Here is a 20,598-nt window from a genome sequence, read left to right as displayed (position 1 = left end):
AACTGACAGGCCAGGGATTCCCAGACTACTGTGGTGTCTCTGCTTGGAGCTGGGATTTCCATTCATTCATCCTTTTTTTTTTTTTTTTTTAAGTATAGTTAGTTATTTTTAAGTACTCTGTATACCCGACGTGGGGCTTGAACTCACGACCCCGAGGTCAAGAGTCTCATGTTCTTCTGACTGAGCCAGCCAGGCGCCCCTCATTCATCCATTTTTACTGAGCACCTTCTATGCGGCCAGCACTGTTCTGCTGCTGGGATTCAGTCATGAATGACATAGGCGAGGTCCCTGCCCTCACGAAGCTTCTTCCCTAGGGGAAGGAAACAGTTGAAAATGTGGTCAAGCCAATGGGGCGGTGCCAGACAGAGGTTACTGCTGGGAAGAAACCATGGCAGATGGTGCTGCCTGAGCTCCAGTATCCAGTCAGGGGGCAGTGTGGGGGGGGCAGCCTTGCCCCAGGAGCCGTGGCCCCGGGTGCAAAGACCCCCAGCAGGCTTGTCGGGGTGATCTGTGTGTTTTAGTGAAATATTTTTGAGTCACAGGTTATCCCCAAATTCAGGTGCTTAAAACGGCAAACGACGGTTATTATCTCAAGTGTCTGAGGGTCAGGAACCTAGGGGTCGCTTAGCGGGGTGGTTCTGTGTGGGTTTCCAGGAGGCCCGCTGGGACTTAGTTACAGACATCCCAGGTGGCTCATTCACATAAAGTGGCCGTCGGCTGAAGGCCTGAGTTCACCGCGGGCAGGGGGGGGGGGGGGGGGGGGGGTCTCTCCACGAGGCTGTTTGGGTGTCCTCACGACATGGCAGCTGGCTTCCCCCGGAGCACGTAACCCAAGACAGGGAGCGTGAGGCGACCAAGCCAGAAGCCACGGTGCCTTTCTGTGACCTAGTTTGCAAAGTCCCACGCCGACCCGTCTGTTTTATTCTGGGCTTAGCATGGAGTCATGGAGTCTGGCCCAGATTCAAGGGGAGGGAAATTAGTCTCTACCTTTGGAAGAGAGGAGGCTCAAAGAATCCGAGGCATCTTTTTAAAAGCACCACCCCCCGGGGAGCCGCTTTAGCTGGACCCTGCCTCTGATTGGGGTCCAAGCCTTGGTCCTCCTGGGGAGGCCCCCACACCTTTCCTTCATTCTGCTTTTTTTTCTTTATTGCTGTGTAGTATGCCATGGTGTGGACCTACCCCACTTCGGGTGCCCATTCTGTGGGTGGGCGTTTCGTTTTCCAGTTCGGGGCTGTTGGGAATAACGCTGCTCTGATCATTCCCGTACGTGCCTTGGATGGACACATGCTCTCCTTTCTCTCGGGGATATACGGACATAGGCCCCCAAAGGCCTGTCTGTGCCTGAGACGATCCTCTCTCGAAGACTGGCACCCAGTAACCAAGCTCACGGGAGCCTGATGGAGCGTCAGAAGGTTGACGCGGCGCTCTCGGAGGGAGATATGATCACACTGGGTCTGGAAACTCGCGTGTGCCTGGGCGGGGCCTCCTCTCCCCGTGGAACAGCCACGTGGAAGCCAAAGCATAGTCTGAGTTCGCTCAGCGGCCTGTGCTCTCAGCTGCGGAGCTGGGTGAACGATTGCGGAAGCTGCTCCCACCGGCCTGGGCCGGCTGGGCAGGGCTTCCCTGCAAGGGGTGGGCCTGCCCACCGAGGAGTCCCTTCCTTGGGCGGTCGGTCACTCGCTCAGCGTTTCAGTCTCTTTGTAGTGCCGAGCGCCTGCCCTGGGCCCTGGGTGGAGGATGTCTCAGCTCCTGGCCCCGTGAGTCCCCTGGACACATGGCCGAATTCTGCCTCCCTCTAGGTGTTCTCTTCCTCCCTCTTAAGCTGACTGGCCACTTGTGTAGACCCATTCTCCCTCTGGGTAAGTAAAAACCACCAGGCTGGATCTCCCTGGCTAGGAGACAGTCTTTGGGGGGAGCTCTCCGTTGTATCTCATTCTACTGGCCAGAGGATAATTTCCCTAATTTAATTCCCTCGGTGATGGGGGGGGCCTCATCATCCCCCCAGATAGTGCCTTTTTATCAGAAGATTGTTGTACTGTAAAGGGAGTTGGGCACGAGGGGACTTAAGGTTGAGCACTGGGGGCATCCAGGGGCTGTGTCCCCACAGGGTGGGGTGCAGCCTTCGGGAGAAGGGCCACAGGTCCTCCTTCTGACCTGCAGTGGGGGCAGAGCGAACTGCTAAAAAGAGGGTGGGCATTGGTGTCACCAGACATGGGCAAGCCCCAGCACCCCTGCCTCCACACTCCCCGTGCCTCGGTTTCCCCGTCTGCGAAACGGGGCCAACAGCACCTGATTCCGTGGGTCGTGCTGGGCTCGCATCAGAAACCATTTTGAGGGGCGCCTGGGTGGCGCAGTCGGTTAAGCGTCCGACTTCAGCCAGGTCACGATCTCGCGGTCCGTGAGTTCGAGCCCCGCGTCGGGCTCTGGGCTGATGGCTCAGAGCCTGGATGGAGCCTGTTTCGGATTCTGTGTCTCCCTCTCTCTCTGCCCTTCCCCCGTTCATGCTCTGTCTCTCTCTGTCCCAAAAATAAATAAACGTTGAAAAAAAAAATTAAAAAAAAAAAAAGAAACCATTTTGAATATGGTGGCCCCCACGGTGTTCCAAGGGTCCCCAGCGGCCCCCTTTCTTGCCACCCCTCAGGCCCATCTCCCGTCTCTGCTCTGTTTTGGCCACAGCAACACTGGGCCTGTGTAAACTTGTCTCCCTCGTGGTCTCAAGGGTTGGAGCCCCGACCTGTGTATCCTGAGCCTCGTTTCCTCTCCGCAAGCTCGCGCTCGCCTGTTCTGGCCCCGCTTTTCACTGGGAAGGGGACGAGGACTAATTTCAACCCCCTGTGGGTTTTCATGCAGAGTGGATGGTTTCTCTGCTTTGATGACCGAACTGGGGAAATCCACAGGCACGTCTGGGAACTGGGGGGGGTAGGTGGGTGGGGCGTGTCTTCCCCCACCTGTCTTCTGGGGAAGCAGCCTTGGCCTATCCCAGCACGGGCGAAGGCGCGGGGGCCCAGGGAGAGCAATAAAGCTCCGAGGTGCCTCATGCCCCGTCTCCCCGTCGCCCGTGATTTCGACGAGGCCCTGCTCTTGGGGGACATTGGGCCCGGGTGATTAATGCCCCTGCTGCTGTGTTCCCCGAGCCCTGCCGTTATCAGCCCCATCCACCTGGCCTTCTCCAGAAGAGGAATCTCCCTCTGTGCCAGCCGGCCCTCACCTTTCTGAACACCATCTAGCAAAGTGCCATAAAGACACTTCTTAAAACACATCATTGAATTCCCGTTCGCCCGCTGCAGTTTATGGCTCTGGCGCAGGCTACTTCCTCCAGCCCGGCTTTCGTGCCCGAGAGCCGCTGAGCGCTCCGTCCGGGGTCAGGCCTCCCCATCAAAATTTACTGCAAACATCTTTTTGCAACACCTGTCTCACTGAGCTGCGAAATACTCTCGCCTCTCCAAAAAAGAAAATTAAAACGTGTGTTATACATCTTTTATAAGGAAAATAAAACTCGCTTGTGCCTTCAGTCTGCATCCGTCCTTCTGGCAAAAGGAGGAAGAAAATGTTATAAATGTGTGGGGCTTATCTGACAGCGGAAGCCAAGGCAGTGAGGATGACCCTTGGTCCCTCGGAGCCCGGGGGGGGGGGGGGGAGTCACCATTGGCTTCTCCTTCCCCGTAAATCAGAGACCAGTGCCGTGTGTGGTTCCTCAGGGGTCCGTCAGGCCACAGCCTCGCTCTGGAGATGAGGACGTCGTGCCTCCCACGCTAGGTGTGTGCCTGGGGACCGTGAACTGGAAGAGACAGGCTGGGAGGTGGAGCCATCTTTTGGATTTTGCTAGAGGGGGCCGTGCGGGCTGCGCGGGTGGTGGGCCCCTCAGACCAGGCCCCAGATACCGGGGAGGACAGTGTCGCGAGAGCCTTGGCCTGGGTCCCGTCCTGGCTTGCCCAGCCAGAGGGACTCAGCACACGGGAGTCCTGCAGGGTTGGCCCCGGTCCTGGCTGGCCAGTCCCTCCAGTGTCTCTCGGCAGGCTGGGAGAACCCCACGCTTGGGCGTGCCAAAGCCTCTGAGCAGGGATATCTTTGGTCTCAAGCGTGCAAGATGGCAAATGTGGGCACCCAAATAATTCACAAAGTTCCTCTTCGCCTCCACGTTGGAAAAGAAAAGCCCTCCCCTCCCCCCCCCAATTTCGTCCTGTTTCGCTTTGCACTCTTCGAGTCTCCGCTCGCAGGAAGGGCCGTGTATCTGCTCTGTGTCTTGCATTTTGCAGCTTCCAGACGCCCTGACAGCCCCTTGTCATTCACGGCCAGCCTGCCCGGTCCCTATCCCAGAGATGAGAAAACTGAGGCTCAGAGAGGGCGAGTGACCTGCCCGTGAACGTGATGTCGGGAGGTCGTGAACTCAAACCCAGCGGGACCGAGGAGCGGCTTGGACCAGCGTGTTCCTTCCACTGTCTCTGTTCTTCAGATGGGAGATGAGCCGAGACGGCTGCCGCAGCCTTGCCTTTGCTCTCTGGTCCAGCTGTTCTAGATCTCTCTCCACTTCCCCACCCGAATGCTGTCTCCTACCTCAGGGCGTTTGCCTGTGTTGTCTCCTCCACCTGGAAGGCTCTGTTGTCTTAGCAAACCCGCCCTCAACATTCAGGTCTCAGCTCATTCATTCATCGGTTCATCCCACAGATGCCCATCGGCGCTCACACATGCCATGCGCTGTGCCAGATGGTGGGAATCCAAAGTAAACACCACAGATCCCCAAGCGGCCAAGGTCAGGAGAGGAATAAAGCATAGCCAGTAGGGGAGGGGCTACTCTGGGGGTGGGGGAAGCAGCTGGGAGGGGCCTGTAAAGGAAGGTCAGGCAGGGGGCACAGCAGGTACAAAGGCCCTGAGGCAAGAAACAGTCTGACTGTGGGAGGAACTGAAAGGAGATTGGTGCGTGGACTGCAGAGGTGTAAGAGGGAGAGTGGAGTGTTATGGGGAGGGAGGCCGTGGAGGAGGTTGGGGGAGAGGCGTGGCTGTCATGTGGGCCTTGGTGGGGACTTGCAGTTTGAACTGAGCTTTAAGTGGAGAGAATTCTGTTCCCAAGGTCCCTGGGCTGCTGTGTGAGGAACAGGCAATCGGGTGGACGTGGGGAGTGCCCGGGCAGTAGACTGCTTCCAGGTGGTTCTAGGGAGCAATGAGAGCGCCTTGGCCCCTGCTGGGGGTGAGCAGAAGGCTTGGTTTTGGGGGGTATTGTGGGGATAGATCTAACAGCCTGCAGCTTGATGGAACCAGGGGACTGGGAGAAAGGAAGGAGCCCTGGTTTTGGGGTCCTAGCGGAGTTGGGGGTTGTTCATTGAGAAGGGAGAAGAGTGAAAGAGAGAACAAACCACTTTTGGGGGGAAGGAGGATAGGACTCTCGGCGGAGAGATGAGGGGCTGGAGGTGTAGCCCCGGGACCATTAGCCGAAGGAGGGTTTTGAATGCACGGGATGGATGTGAACACCAGGGAAAGGGTGTAGATTAAGGAGGAGGGGAGGCAGCAAGGAGACCGTAGGGGTGAGTGGGGTGGGAGCCAGGAGAGGAGGGATCCTGAGGGGAAGGGGGGATGCTGAGTGCATACGGGAAGACAAGAGGGCCCCTGCATGGGGCCATGTGACCTGTGTGGTGTCTCTGACCTTGGCCTTGGTGAGACTGGTGAGGGCTCAGGGGAGCAGGAGAGGGAGGAAGTGGAGACAGTGGAGGAGGGAGACAGAAAGGAGGCCTCGGCTGCAGGGTGCAGAGTGCACGGTTGAGGGAGGGTTTGTGACCTTGAGACACGAGAGGCCACGAGGGGGTGTCTGAGGGCACAGATGGGACAGTCCAGGGGAGGAGGAACCGCAGGAGCCTCTGGGAGGTGAGCAGGCAGCCTGGGCTGAGGGAGGGAGGGCCAGGCAGGGGCCGTGGCCCAGTTCCCAGCCAGCAGGAGGAGGCAGCATCTTCTGGATGTGGGGGGAGGGTCCTTGGGAAAGGGGAGAAGGGCGAGGGGGAGCAGCTGGGCCTCCAGGGGAGGCGATCAGGAATTTAGAGGGAGCCTTCTGTTTCGCCACGGGATTTTCTCTAGCAATTTTGCAGCCTCTGGGGCAGACCCGAGGAGTCAGAGGTACCTCCTCCAGGAATCTGTCCCCGCCTCCCCTCTGCTTGGTCAGGCCCCAAACCTCCCCCTGCCTCCCACCCGCGGGGCTTGGTGCATGGTGGGTGCTCAGTAAATATTTATTAACTAACTGCTCTGCATTCAGACTATCAGGCCGCGGCAGAGCCTGGCCTTTGCTCCACAGTCTGTCCTTGGCTCAGTGGTTCTGTCCGCCAGCAGCTGAGTGCTTTGCTATGTACCCAACTAGGCCTGTTCTGCTTTTCTTTAGAACAGGAGGAAGAGTTTTCTGTAACCCCCCCCCCCCCCCGCCGCCCCCTGCTTTCCAGAAGAGGACAGCCAAGCCTTGGAGAAGCACTTCAGCTCTTTTCCAAATACCAACACCCTCCCCCCAACACACAAAGAAAGGAGCATTTATGTGGGAGCCCTTGACCTGTTAGTCAGATTGTGCCCGGGGTCACATGTCCAGCGGGGAAAGCAGCCCCTTGAGAAGCCTGCTTCCCTCTGGGTCCTCCCTCCAGGCAGGGAGATGGGCTGGGAGCATAGAAACACATTAGTGACAGAGGGGACCGTCCACACTGGGTGCCATCCACGGTCGGATATCCTTGGCCCCTTAGCTGGCGGTGGGGAGAGTTTGTAATCTATATCTGGCAAAAGCATTTTTTAAAATTTTTTATTATTTATTATTTTTTAAATGTTTATTTATTTTTGAGAGAGAGAGAGAGAGAGAGAGAGAGAGAGAGAGAGAGTGTGTGAGCCAGAGAGGGGCGGAGACAGAGGGAGACACAGAATCCGAAGCGGGCTCCAGGCTCCGAGCTGTCAGCACAGAGCCCGACGCGGGGCTCGAACCCACGAACTGTGAGATCATGACCTCAGCCGAAGTCGGACGCTTAACCAACTGAGCCACCCAGGCGCCCCAAGCATTTTTTTTTTTTTTTGTACCTTTCGTTCCCTGTGACTTACTTATTTTATAACTGCAGAATCGTTCCTCTTAGTCCCCGTCGCCCATTTCCCCCATCGCCGTGCCCCTTGGCCCTGTGCCAACTGAGGCAGTTTCTGTTTCGGTTTTTAGATTCTACATATTAAGTGAAATCGTGTCGTACTTGTCCTGTTCTGTCTGACTTATTTCACTCAGCGTAACATTTTCTAACTCCACGCATGTTGTCGCAGATGGCAAGATTTCGTTCTCTTTTGTTCCACTGTATACATCAACCACATCTTTCTTACCCGTTCAGCCATCCAACTTCGGTTGCCTCCGTGTCTGGGCGACTGTAAATAGTGCTTTAGTGAACGTTAGGGGCGCACGTATCTTGTTGAATCAGTGCTTTCATTTTCTTTGGGTAAATGAAGTGAAATGACTGAATCGTATGGTATTTCATTCATTCGTTCATTCATTCGTTCATCATTCATTCGTTCGTTATCTCCACCCCCGACGCGGGGCTCCAACTCACGACCCCGAGACCAAGAGTTGCATGCCCTACCAACTGAGCCAGCCGGGCGCCCTCGGTATTTCTGTTTGGAATTTCTCGAGGGACCGCCGAACTGTTTTCCACAGTGGAAGCCCCAGTTTACATTCCCACCGACAGTGCACAAGGGGTCCCTTTTCTCCACAGCCTCGCCACCCCTTGTTATGTCTTGTTTCCTGTCTTTTTGATTCTAGCCATCGGTGGCTGGTGTGAGGTGACATCTCACTGTGGCTTTGATTTGCATTTCCCTGATGACGAGTGATTCGAGCAGCTTTTCGTGTGCCTACCGGCCCTCTGGATGTCTCCTTTGAAAACCGTCTATGCAAATCTTTTGCCCATTTTTAAAAAAGCGGATTGTTTGCTTCGTTGGTGTTGAGTTGCACGAGTTTGGTGAAAGCATATTTTTAATGTGTATTTATTTTTTGAGGGGGGGAGGGGCAGAGAGAGAGCGCAGGGGACAGAGGATTCCAAGTGGGCTCTGAGCTGACAGCGGAAAGCCCAAGGTGGGGCCCGATCTCACAAACTGTGGGATCATGACCTAAGCCGGAAGTCGGATGCTTCACCGACTGGGCCACCCAGGTGCCCCTGGTAAAAGCATTTTGAATCCGAATTTAATCCCCTGGGGTGAAGTCAGTCCTGAACAGACTTGGTGGCTCCACAGTTGACCCCACCTCCTCCCAGTGTCATCCCCCCCCACCCCCCATGCTTGCCCTCTGCCCCATACCCTGGATCTCACTCACCCAGGACCTCGAACATAGGGTTCGGATGGTGATGAAACACCCTTCCCTGTCCTGGCTATCTCCCTTCCTCTTCTGAGTCTCACTGAACCCCCCGGACTGGGGTTCCTGCTGTCCCCTCCCCGCCCCCCCCCCAAACGGCCTCGGGATTTGGATTGCTTGCTGGATGGCCTCCATCCAGCTCGGCCTCCATGTCTCTGCTGGACTGCAGGTTCACGAGGGCCAGGACCACGTCTGCCTTTATCCTGGTACCAAATGCACATCGTCGGTGTTTGTGGAAGAGGTCTGGGGAGTGGGCTGCCAGAAAGTATCGTTCTGGCTTAAGCTACAGCTGAAGCAGATTTGGGGTGCTGTGAACCTTTTATAATAATCCCAACCATAATACGGAGCTGGGCTGTGAGCTGGGCCCTTCCCGTGCTCCTGGTGCGTCCTTGAGGAGCGAAGGCTGTGGATGCACTGACTTCTGCAAGGCGAAGGGCGCGGCTGGAGGCCCCACCTCTCTCCTGAACAGCTGCCCTTTGCAGAAGCCTCCAGGAGGCAAACCCTTCCTCTCCCACCGCCTCCCCTAATTGCCACCCCCCCCCCAACCTCTGCACATTTTCTGATGCTTCTTGAGTTCCTTGAGTGTGGCCTTGGCTGTTTGTTACCCACCACCAACAAGCGGTCAGTGAGGGCCGCTCCATTTGGGGAGCATGTGGTCCAGGGGGGCAAGGCTGGGCTGAGAGCCTGGGCGCCTGGCGGCCTCAGGCCGGCAGAGGGAGCCCGAGAGCCAGAAGCCTGGACCGCTGTGCTAGTGGGAAGCCTCAGAAGGGGGCTCCGTGCTGAAAGAGAGAGCGAGAGAGAGAGCGAGCAGGGGGAAGGGGCTATGTGTGACTATGTATGGCCTACCCTTTCCGAGATCCCCGTTTCCTTCTCTGTAAGATGGGGGCAATTCTAGCTGCTTACTTGGTTCACACTGGGAGAAGCCCCCCCGGGCATCTGTCTGTGGGGAACTCTCTGCCCGTTCTGGGGGGGTGCCGCGAACAGCCACCAGATCTGGTTCTTTGGCTCTTTGAGGATGTCTGTCCTGTTCCCTGTGTCCTGCCCCCTCCAAATAACCACGTGATGATGAAGCGGTCTATTGAGGATGTAACTGATGATGTAACTCATCCGTGCCACCAACCTGCTTTCCTTATATGCCCTGAGTAAGCTTGAGATTATCCTTTAAGGGGCATCTTAATCCCCACGCTCTAAATGTAGAAATTAGGGACCCAGAGGTCCGTGGACACAGCTGGAAAGTGGCAGAGCTGAATTCCGAACTCAGGTCTGTGGTACCTGAGAGCTGTCCTCTGTCTTCCCGGGCCTCAGTTCCCCTCCTGAACAAAGTGGGCAGGGCAGAATGTTCTAGGGGCCTCCTGGCTCTAACACCCTGCCTCTTCATGTGCCTGTGGGAAGGGTGGACATGTAGGGCTGGTTTGCATCCTCGGACGAGGTGACAGTCTCGGTGAGGAGGGGAGCCTACGGGGGCTGGGGGGTGGGAGAAGCCCCTGGGACTGCTCTCCTTCCTGCCTGCCGGCCCTGACTCTCCTTCCTGCCTGCCCCGTCTCACCCCTGTAGCATTTCTGAAGGGCCTGAGCGACAAGCAGCGAGAGGAACATTACTTCTGCAGGGACTTCGTCAGGCTGAAGAAGATCCCGACATGGAAGGAGACAGCGAAAGGTAGGCCCTGTGCCAGGGACCCCTGGCTACTTGGCGGGGGGCCTGTTCAGCCCGGGTGGGGGGAGCGTCGTACCGACCGCGCCAGGAAGGCCAGCTGCGTGCGTCAAGCGCTCGCTATGTGTGGGGCACGGTACGTGCATCACCTCCCTTAATTATGAGCACAGTCTGAGGCAGGTTCCGTTTTTATCTGCATTGTGCTGTTGGGAAACTGAGCCCCGGACCGCCCGCCCGCCTGCACGGGTTGTCAGGAGCCGGGATTTGATGCAGAGGGATAGTGGCCTGCCGTGGGGCACGCTGGCGAGCGTCCAGACCCTGCAAATTGCACGCCCGGCCACCGCTAACCCGGGGCACCCGGGGAACCGGTAGGCGGTCACCCGCCTAGGCCTCAGTTTCCACGTCTGTAGAATGGGGATGAGTGACATTAATAGTGCACCTGTGTTTAACCTTGCGAAAATTCAAGGACACCAAGCGTGTGCCTCACACGAGAGGTGCTTAATCATCGTGGGTGGCCGTGACCAGTGTCCTCAGTCACCACGCCTGAGGCTGCCTCTGGAGGTGGAGGGGGTGGGGGGGGGGTCGACGGAGGCACCGGTGGGTCCCTCTGTAGTGCGGGCCTCTCTCCGACCCCCACCCCTTGGCCTCTGCTTGTCCAGGGGTGACCGCGAAGGTGGAGGAGCCAAAGTACAAGAAGGATAAGCAACTGAACGAGAAGATCTCCCTGTTCCGAGGCGATATCACCAAGCTGGAGGTGGACGCCATCGTCAACGCCGGTGAGTGGGGGCTTCTGGCTGGCCTGCGCCCGAGACCCGGGTGGCCGCCTTCGCTCCAGTCTGCGGTGCCGGGCGCGGGTGGGCGCCACCTGGCTCCAGCGAGGCTCGGGTGGCCGGATGAGGGTGGCTCGCCGGCGCCACAGGAGCCCAGCGCGTGGGCCGCGCCGACTGCCTTCCCTTGAAACCTTGACCTGCCGTGTCGGGGGCTCCTTGGCCGAGCTGCCTTGCAGCTCCGAGACCCATTAGCGGCCGGGAAGGGAGAGAGCTTGGCTGGAATCGCGCCGGGCTTGCCCTGCCAGGAAGGCGGCGGCCAGAACAGGGCGGTCTGACCTCAAGGGCTCTAGACGCCCGACCACTGCTCTCCTTCCCCTGCCTCCTGCCTGCCGTGCCCCCCCTTTATACCTGGAGCGGGCGAGAGAGCTCGTCAAGGGGAAAGCGGGGGCAGAGGGGGCAGAGGCCCCTGTGCCCTACGCTCAGCTTCCTGCTGTGGCTCTAGCCGGCCTCCTGCTTCTCTCCCTCCTGGGGGCTGGAGGAAGGTGGCTGCCCTCCTCCTAGGCTGCGGGTGTCTGGCCAAGGTCAGGAGTGGGGCGTCAAGGGACAGTCAAGTCCATGGTACTTCGTGGGGCCAGAACGAGTGGGGGCTGAATCCCAGCCCTCGTTCACCTGCTTATCAAGCTTCGCGGGGAGGAGCTTCCTTCGAGAAAGGTTTGGAGACGTGGGCAGAGCCTCCTCTGGGGAAACCTTGCTACCTCCCGACCAGTGCAGTCTCACCCCCCCCCCCCCCCCCCAGCGGCTCAGATCTCCTCCACCTTGCCCTCGGGCTTGCAGCCATTGTGTCTAACCCCAGTGCTGGCCAGGGAGTGGCATCACCCAGTGACCCGGGGATGTGGTGGGCCTGCCCTGCTGCTCTTCTTGGTAAGGGGCCGGGCTCACGGAACCTGGGGTGAGGCAGCCACTCGGCCTGTCCCAGGCCCGCCTGCTGGTGATCTGGGTTGCATTTCTGGCAGTGGCATTGTTCTGTGTATCTTTCTGCCTGTTTGTGCAGTCACACAGGTGTCCTCCCCACCCCCCCCCGGCCCCGCCGCCACGTTGCCCATCTCAGCGCACAGGTCACACAAAGGCAGGAGTTCTGACTCAGAGCAGGGGGAGCTCGGTCACCTTCGAGTTTCTGCTGGTGCTTCTGCTGGGTTTCTCTCAGGCCGCTTAGCAGGTCTGCGAGTCTCTGGGGAGACATGGGGTGAAGACAAGCCAAGCTGGGTCGGCAGATGTCCTAGTGGTCCGGAGGAGAAGGGCCTTCTTGCCACCTGGACCCAGGAGGGGCTGGTCTGGGGTGGAAGGACCAAGCCTTGGAGCCGTGGCTGAGGATTCAGCCCTGCAGGTTGGTGGGGCCGCTCTGCCGGGTGCCTGGGCCGTCGTCGTCGTTGGCAAGGGTGTGAATGGATCCCTGGCGGCACTTTTCCTGATGAGCTGCAAAGTGGCCAGAAGGATAAATGGGGCATCTTATCAGCTCCTTTCTAACGGAGTAGGAGTTGGTTGCTGGCAGGCCAGGAGGGAGGTGCGGAGCCCAAGGGAGGGTGTTGGTGGGATGCAGTAGGGACAGGGTAGAGGCTGCATGCGGGGCCGTGGATGGGATTCGTGGCACTTCTGAAGTGCCCTTGTGCCTGGCCGGACTTCCGAGTGCAGCGGCTCTCAGCCCCCCTCGCTCTCAGAAGAGCACTTTGGTCCCGGCTGCATTCAGCCGCACTGGGTTGGGGGTGGGGGCGTTTGCCGCATCTCTCTGGGGACTCCTCTTCTCCGTATACGTGCCTGGGCCTCTGTATCCCCCTCTGCGTGACAGGGACGGTAGAAAGCCCAGTCGCTGGGTTGTTGGGGGCATTAGGGACCCATGCTCGTGAGCGGTGATGCTCATGCAGCACCTAGAGTGAACCAAGGACTCATCACCTGCCTCTGTTGTTGGCGCTAGAACCGATGCCGCCGTTGACGCTCTAGGTGTGCGGGAATGCCAAGGGATGCTGGGCGCCTCCTGCTGATGAGCAGTTTTCATCTCTCCCTGCTTGCCTCAGTTTACCCGACGCTTCTTGGCATGTTGTCCTGGGATCTCCTTTTTTCCCCTAGATTCTCACAGCAGGGAGGACCCCCCAGAATGGCTGAGGCAGGTCCCGGCCGTAGGGCTCCCACACAGAGCCTGCTTCCCCTCTGGGCCCTCTCTCCAGGCATTTTCCCGGTGGCCTTGCCACTGGTCAGACCTCAGGGGTTATTGGTGGCGGTGGCCTGGGGCCCCACGCCCAGGGTCCTCCGGCCTCATCCCTGGGGGCCCCAATGGCCTTGGCTCAGCTCCGGCCTGCCGCCCACCAGGGGGCAGCAGAGATCGCGGTTTCCGCGCCCGGTGGTGCCCGTAAATCAGCCTGTTTATTAGCAGAATAAAAGTCGCGGCAACGCGGGGCTTTTCGGGCCTGCATAAATCTGGTCTGTGCCTCGTGAAACCCATATGTGCTTAATTCATATGTAAAGTTTCAAGCAGGAAGAGAATACGTGTCCATTAAATTCTATTTGACTTGATTATAATCATTAGCCATGAATAATTGCTTCTCAGCACCGACCGCCGAGCCACAATGAGGAAAAGGAGCGAGCAATTATAGCGGGGTGCGAATTTTTAAATTTTTATTTTTGAAGCTGAGGGCAGTGTTGGTCCCATGGGGGTCAGAGGCCCATGGGGAGTGGTGGGGGCGGAGGTGGTGGTGCTGGGGACTTGAGGTCAGCTTTGGAGTTTCTGGATTTTGTGTGTGTGGGGAGTTTCTTTTTGTCCCTGCGGCCAGATGGGGATGGGGGCAGGGAAGGTGCCATAGCTGGCTGGGCTGGGCTCCAGCTGCAGGGACCGTGGAGGGGGAAGCATGCAGGGGAGCTGGGAGGCACTTGCGAGAGTAAAGGGGGTCAGGATCCTTAGAACTCCCTCCATCCTGGGGGCATCTGGGTGGCTCAGTCGGTTGGGCGTCCGACTTCAGCTCAGGTCACGATCTCGCAGTTCATGGGTTCGAGCCCCGCATCGGGCTCTGTGCTGACAGCTCAGAGCCTGGAGCCCGCTTCGGATTCTGTGTCTCCCTCTCTCTCTCTCTGCCCCTCCCCCACTCACCCTCCACCTCTCTGTCTCTCAAAAATAAATAAAATTAAAAAAGAATTTTTTTTTTAAAAAACTGCCTCCATCCTGTGAGCTTGGGGTGTCTCCAGCCTGGCTGCAGTCTCCCTTCCCACCCTTTCGGGGGACCGTGGGGATCCTTGGGGATGGCCGGGGCCAGGCACCCTCCCTGCCTTCCGGCCTCCTCCTCTCCCCGCGCAGCGACCCTGCCCATGGCCTCTCTCGGGACTTTGGGGAAATCAGCCTGTTTGCCAACTGGGCCTCTGGCGTTTGAAGTCCAGGCCTGCTTTTTACCCCACTCTGTTGGTATTTGCGATGTGATTGGAGCGTGTGTGTACTCTGTGTGGTATCTATGATAGTAGATGCATGTGGGGTGTGTGTGTGTGTGTGTTGTGATGTGATGTATGCTGCATAGTACATGGAGGGGGGCTGGGGCGGAGAGTAGAATGCGGGATGCCTGGCAGGTGGGTGGCAGGGCTGGCGGTCACAGGGGCAGGACCCTCCGAGCACCCAGGTGAAGTGCAGGCCACCCCGGGCCCTCCTCGGCTGTGTTTTCACAGGCTGCTGCCGAGGCTGCTCGCTCGGGCAGTGCCCGGAGAGTCTCAGGCTCCCGCCATCTGGTAGCGGGCCACGGCTCCTACCCACGGGGGCACGCCGCATCCATCTTAATTAAATTGGGCTGCCATGCTGGCAAGATAAACCAGGGAGCCCCTGCGGGCCCCCCGTTCTGGAGCAGAAGAGTCTCAGGGGCGGTGTCTGCTGCTCTAGGTTGGCCTACGACCACCGCCCCCCCCCCTCCAAGGCTGCGTCTGGGGAGAGCCGTGCCTGGCATCTCCTCCAGAGAAGCTCCGGTCTGGGGGTCTCCGTTCTGGGGGGAGAGGGCGCTTCGGCTTGTGGGGTTTTTGCATCTTCTTATTGCCATGGGGGGGGGTATGACCTTGACGGGGTCACTTCCTTGCCCTTGAGGTTCGCAGCTTACCAGGCCTGTGCCTGTGGCTCCCTAGTTTTTGGCAGACAGCTGAGTCCCGGGCAGGAAGTGGCCCAGCATAAAGAAAGACCCCCATTCTTGGCCAGCCCAGGGGTCCGGCTGCCAGCTTTGGCCTTCAGGGCATAACGGGACAGAGCAGGGATGAATGTGATGCTTTGTGCAGACAGAAGGAATCTTCCCCTTCAAAGCCGTCCCAGGCCAGCGAGTCAGGGCCGCGGTGGGCACAGAGGCCAGGAGCTGATTGGAATCCCAGTATTCCTGTTGGTGGCGGCTCCAAGCCTCTGTTTCCTCATCTGAAAAATGGGCCATCCTCGGCCCCACCCAGGGGGGCCGTGAGGCCTTTGAGGGGCCTGGGCACGCGGGCCGGGACGTGCAGAGCGGGTGGAAAGCCATGCTTCACAGCGACAAATTGCCTCGCTGGGAGTTTTTTGAGCCGCTCATTTATTTAAAATAAGGCATGAAGTGGTGCTCTGTGTCCTTAAGTCCTGGGTCTTTGATTTGTGAAAATCTGCCAGCCGCTTACAGCCCCCTCCTCCTCGTGAGCCAGTCACCGCCCAGGCCTCATCCTTTCCGCTGCCTGGAGGCCCCAAGGAGCCCAGCCCCGGCCGGCCCTGGGCCACCGCTCAGAGTCAGTGATTTAGAGACCGCCTTGATGGACTAGCAGGCAGGAGGGGCTGAGGGACGCCGGCTGCCTTGTGGGAAGTGATCTGACGCTAAACTGTCGCCGTAAATCGCTTTATCTGTCACTTCAGATTTAAATGTGTTTGCTGAGGCTTGCCGGCTGCCTCCGACGGCAGCAACCTCTCCGCAGTGGGCAGGGAGGGTGGGTGCGGGGCAGCCTGGGGGCAGGCAGCCCTGCCAGAGCTGGGCCCAGGCCCCCGGGGGCCCACGGTGAGGGCCTGCCCCCTCCCTCCCCGCTGTGGCACTGGCCTGGAGGCATCCTGGAGGCAGGCGGGACTGCGGTCCCCACTTTCAGTGATCAAACCAAGGCGCAGCTTGGCAGGTGACTGATTCGGAACTGGAGCTCCTATGTGGCCTTTCCTTCATTCAGCAGACCGTGCGGTAGGCCTGTTTTGCACCAGGCAGGGAGGTGGGCCCTGGGCTACAAAAGACACACTCTCTAATCCCCAGTGTGAGGTGAGACACATGAATGGAAAGGGAGAGCAAAGCCCATGAGGGCTTTTGCTGCAGGGGTGGCAGACAATCTGGAAGGCTGCCTGGAGGAGGCAAAGTGGAGGCGGGGCTCGTGCTGAGAAGGGGGCACTGCGTCAGAAGTTGGACGAGGGCATTCCAGGGGCAGAGAGGGAGAGCCCTGGCAGGAAGGGGTGAGACAGGGTAGGGGAGACTTGGGGAAGCTCTGAGGAGCTTGGAATGAGCCATGGCCTGTCCTGAGCAAGAGTCTCTCTCTGGATCTGGGCTGAATGCACATCCATGCCACCTTTCCTGGCCTCCTGGTGTTATTATGTAAGCCCACAGTGTCAAAGGGGAGACTGAGGCTCAGAGATGTGAAGTAACTTGCTTAAGGCCACACAGCTAACCAGTATTGGTGCTGAGAGGGGAGGTTTGCCTGACTCTGGAGCTTCCAGGAAATCCTTGTGTTTAAAAATATATATTTATTTGTTTTTGAGAGAGAGAGAGAGAGAGAGCGAGCGCACACACAAGCTGGGGAGGGGCAGAGAGAGGGGTCAGAGGATCCAAAGTGGGCTCGGAGCTGACAGCAGCGAGCCTGATGTGGGGCTCGAACTCCTGACCTGAGCTGAAGTCAGACACTCAACCAACTGAGCCACCCGGAAATCCTTGTATTTTGGGGGGTGGGGGTGGGAACACCTCTTCTTTGTTCCCTTTTCTTTTCTGGTCAAAGAGTAGGTATGTTGTCACCCCCACCCCCTGCGGGCGCAGCTGAGAAGTGGGGGGAGGGGTGGCGTTTGAGGCAGTGGGCGGTCGATGCAGGAAAGGTGGTGCTAACATCTGGGTCTGGGTTCAGCTGGGTCTGGGCTCGTTGGCCCCGTGAGGCCCATGGCAGGCTTTAGCTCCTGTCATGCTTGGTTGACCTGGGTCCCGTCCCCTGCCCCCAACTCAGCCCACAGAGCCTCTGCGTCTAGGCTGCCGCAGCTTGTTATTCATTATTCCCTCTGCGCTGGAAGCTGCCCCCACATCGAACCCATGGCCTCACTTCCGAGGCAGGCGCTAATATGTCCCCCATTTTACAGACGAGGAGACTGAGGCCCACACGGGACCAGAGTGCCGGTAAAAGGCCGAGCCAGGAATCAAACCCTCACCTTTCAGACTTGGGGTTTAAGGGAGATGCAGTCACGTTTGTGTTCTCAGAAGCTCCCTCTGCTTCTAGTGTAGGGGTGAGGGACAGAGTAGCTTGGAAGGCCGGCTGGGAGGCCTGGGGTCCAGTTGGCCCCCTCCCCACAACACCCGAGACGGTGCCAAGGCCTAATTTCCCCCACTGTAGGAAGAGGGCGGCTCGTTTCCACAAGGTCGAGAAGCGGTTACATAAATTCATAAATGATGGATCCCTCCTGAATTATTGAGATTCCCTTGAGGGCTCGCAAGGCCTGGTCCAGCGAGCGGAGCTTGGCCAGTGGGCAGGACTCGAGGACCCTGGAAAGGTCCTTCCACCCCCAGGTCTTCTGCCAGGTCTCCTGTGTATTAGCCAGATCCTTCCCGTCCTTCCACAGGGAACACGTGGGTGGGCCGTGGGCCTCGGACCCAGTGACCCTTTGTCCTGGGTTTCAGTGAAAGTTTGCTGAATAAATGATTGACTGAATGCCTCTGAGAGTGGGTCACACAGAGGGAGGGACTGGAAGTGCCAGTCACCCCCTCTGGGCCTCCGCCTCCTGCCCCAGCCCAGACACCGCTCAGCGCCCGCCGTGACTCGTCGATGCCAGGGCTAGAGGGCGGCAATGCATTTGCCCGTGGACACTACAGGCTGCTTGGGAGGTTCCTGGCTCTGGGGATACAAGGCTCAGGCGGACCCGGTACCTGCCCTCAAGGCATTTGCTGTCTCTTAGAGGAAAATGGGAGGGTGTCTGAGGCCCAGAGGGACCATGACCTGCTCAGGGTCACCCAGCAGGAAAGTGGCAAAGCAGGCCTGCCCCCCTCCCCCCCTCCCCCCCCCCCCAGGAACTGGGCCCCTTCTCCTTGTCCTTCTTCTCCCCATCACGACAGACGCAAGGTCAGGAAACACGGTGCCCCCCTGCCCCCTGCCGAGTGGCTCCTCCCTGTCCTTGAGGCCGGCTGGCCTCAGCACCTGCACCTGTGTGCCTGTCTGTGTTCCCAGCGTGCTCTCTCTCCCGAGCACTGAGCTGAGGAGGCCGGAGCTTGTGGGAATGTGTGTGTTTGGAAATTAATGGGGACCATTAAATTGGCCAAGCATGAAAAGGGCTGGATCTGCGGCCCTTGGCTTGCTCGACCAGAATGGTCCGCCAGCACCCTGGCAAAGGGCTGCCCAGCCGGCTTGAGGCCTCTCCAGGAGGCTGTGGCTCGCCTGCTTGTTTAACGGATGGGTACGCCGTGTCCCTGGGAGGTGAAGGGGTCTGGACGCAGCACGCGGAAGCCACGGGCCCTCCCCAGGAACTGGCGCCCCTTCCCTTCCTCTCGACACCCAGCTCTGTGCAGCCGGCTCTGTTTGCAGGGGCTCTGGGCCGAATCTGTTCTCTCCGGACCCCTAGGGTGGGCTCATACGTACCCCCAACCCTGACCCTGAGGCCTGCTGGCTGAGGCCTGATCTGGCCCCAGCGTGGGGTGGTCTCTAGGACGTAACATGGCCTAAAAGAGAGTCCGAGGCTCGGCCCTGTCTCCTCGCCCCACCCCACCCCACCCCTGCTCCCCAGACAGCCCCACCTGCTCTGGTGACCCCATCACAGGGCGTGGCAGTGGCAGTTGCAGTCCTGGGTACAAGCTGTGGGATCTCAGGCAGGTCATCTAATCTCAGCCTCGGTTTTCTTGTCTGTGTAATGGGAGTAAGAGGGCATCAGGCCCCGCCTCCTGGGGTGGCTGTGAGTTTGAAAGGAGACAGCGCAATGTCCGGGCTAAAGGAAGCCCTCAAGAAACGCCAGCTCTTGTATTCGCTGCTGCTGCTGCTGCTTCTCTGGGAGGGTGGCACTGTCCTGCAGGGTGGGGCCTGTTGTCACATGCTGCTCAGCTGGGCCGGGGACAGGGGAGGCCTGGGGGGACCTCCTTCTTGTCCTTCCCGTGGGAAACTGAGCCCTTTCTGGGCCCAGGGCGGGTTGCTGAGGCAGGGGGCCCTCCTGATTTGGGGTTTGCTGACCGTAGGGTGCAGGGCAGGTGGGCCCGGCGCCCCCTCTCTTGTGGCAGGGCCTTCAGTGGGGGAAGGGTGTGCGTGTTACGTGGGAATAGCCCGTGCGGAGACACCAGTTGGGGGAGGCCGCTGACCGAAGCGCTCCCCGTCAGATGGGCAGAGCCGACGCCACCCCGAGGGCCCCCCTGAAACCTCCAGCCTTCCCTTCCCCTCCTCAGAGTCTCACAGCTCAGCTTTTGGGCTCGTTTATTCATTTTGCAAAGTGTTTGCCCAGATGCTTCCTCGGGCCCTGCGGGCGGCCGCGTCGCAGGCACCCTTTCCCCGCAGTCTCGATTTCTCGCGTGTGAGAGGGTGCAGCTGCCCGTGGGGAGGGCGCCCCGGGCAAGTGGGGGCCAGGGCCGTGGCTGCTCACGATACAGACTGGGGTAAAAATCCGGTTCCGCTGACGGCTTCTCCCAGCCTCGGTTTCCACCGGTGCGCCCTGTGGAGGGTTAGAGGAAAGTGAACGAGTGCCTGGCAGGCCGCAGGGGCTCCGTGAGCGACAACTGTCGTTCTGAGTAGTGAAATACCTCACTCCACCACCAGACGGGAGCCCCCGGAGGGCAGGTGTCCACTGACCCCAGGTCGCCATCCCTGGACGGGGCTGTGCACGCGGCGGTGCCCTTGGGCGGCGAGGGTGGCCCGAGAATGCCTGCCTGCGCAGTAGCTCCCTGATGACAGGTGGTGGCCGAGGTCCCTTAGGTGGAGGCTGCCCGGTGCCCTGTGCCCTGAGCCCTGCTTCCCACACACGGGGCGACAGCTATCAGTGTCCTCGCGGTGGGGGAGGAGGGGTTGTGTCAGGAGACAGAGCCAGTGAGGACTCCAGCCCCCCCCGCCCCTGCCCCGCCACCACCAGGGAGGACGGATACTGGGGGACGGAGCCAGGGCCAACAGCGGTTCGGGAGGGCAGTGCCCGGTGGCGGATGGGGCTGGCCTTTCTCTGCCGGGACACCCGGCTGGCATCACCCGCTTTGGTTCATTCAAACCCCATCCGCTGCACCCCGCTCCCAGCAGCTACAAGTGGTCCTTGTACGGCCGTACCCACCCCCTTCCTCCCCATCCCTGCTTCCTCCCCCTCTTCGGACATTGTAATTGCCATAAAAATAGGAGCTTAGCTGCGGAGTAGCATGTGGGAAGAGAGAGGCCCGGCTGTCAGCCATTCCCCTGCCAGCAGGGCTCGCGTCTGTTTTATTATTGCTGCCTGGCTGTATTTCACGTACGGTTTAAACATCATCAAACGCCACATCCCTTTTGAAAAGCAAGAGCTACCTTGCTGAGGATGTTGAGGAGAAACAGGAACATTAAAATCTACGAAGCAAATGGCCCAGAATTGACATTTGCGACGGGAGCTTTGCGGCTTTGACTGTCAAAGGAGCTGAATCCCGTCTGGCAGCCGGCGGCGGGGGA

At 59.1% G+C, this 20,598-nt stretch overlaps 1 protein-coding gene and 1 long non-coding RNA gene across 2 annotated transcripts in view; one reads left to right on the top strand and one right to left on the bottom strand.

Moving 5' to 3' along the window:
* The window catches only part of MACROD1 (mono-ADP ribosylhydrolase 1), a 144,788-nt gene that overhangs the window by 1,970 nt on the left and 122,220 nt on the right, over positions 1 to 20,598 (top strand). Inside the window, 2 exon segments of the mRNA XM_045485716.1 lie at positions 9,890 to 9,991; positions 10,645 to 10,761. Of these exon segments, the coding sequence (XP_045341672.1) occupies positions 9,890 to 9,991; positions 10,645 to 10,761 (219 nt within the window).
* Positions 19,382 to 19,988, bottom strand: LOC123601886. The gene is made up of 2 exons (XR_006714281.1): positions 19,722 to 19,988; positions 19,382 to 19,633 (listed from the first exon to the last, which is right to left on the bottom strand). It is a non-coding gene; the product is annotated as an uncharacterized LOC123601886 (long non-coding RNA).

The sequence above is a fragment of the Leopardus geoffroyi genome, chromosome D1, assembly GCF_018350155.1.
Source record: "Leopardus geoffroyi isolate Oge1 chromosome D1, O.geoffroyi_Oge1_pat1.0, whole genome shotgun sequence".
NCBI classification, from domain to species: Eukaryota; Metazoa; Chordata; class Mammalia; order Carnivora; family Felidae; genus Leopardus; species Leopardus geoffroyi.
Note: the sequence above shows the minus strand (reverse complement) of the source record. Positions and strands in the feature narration are given on the sequence as shown.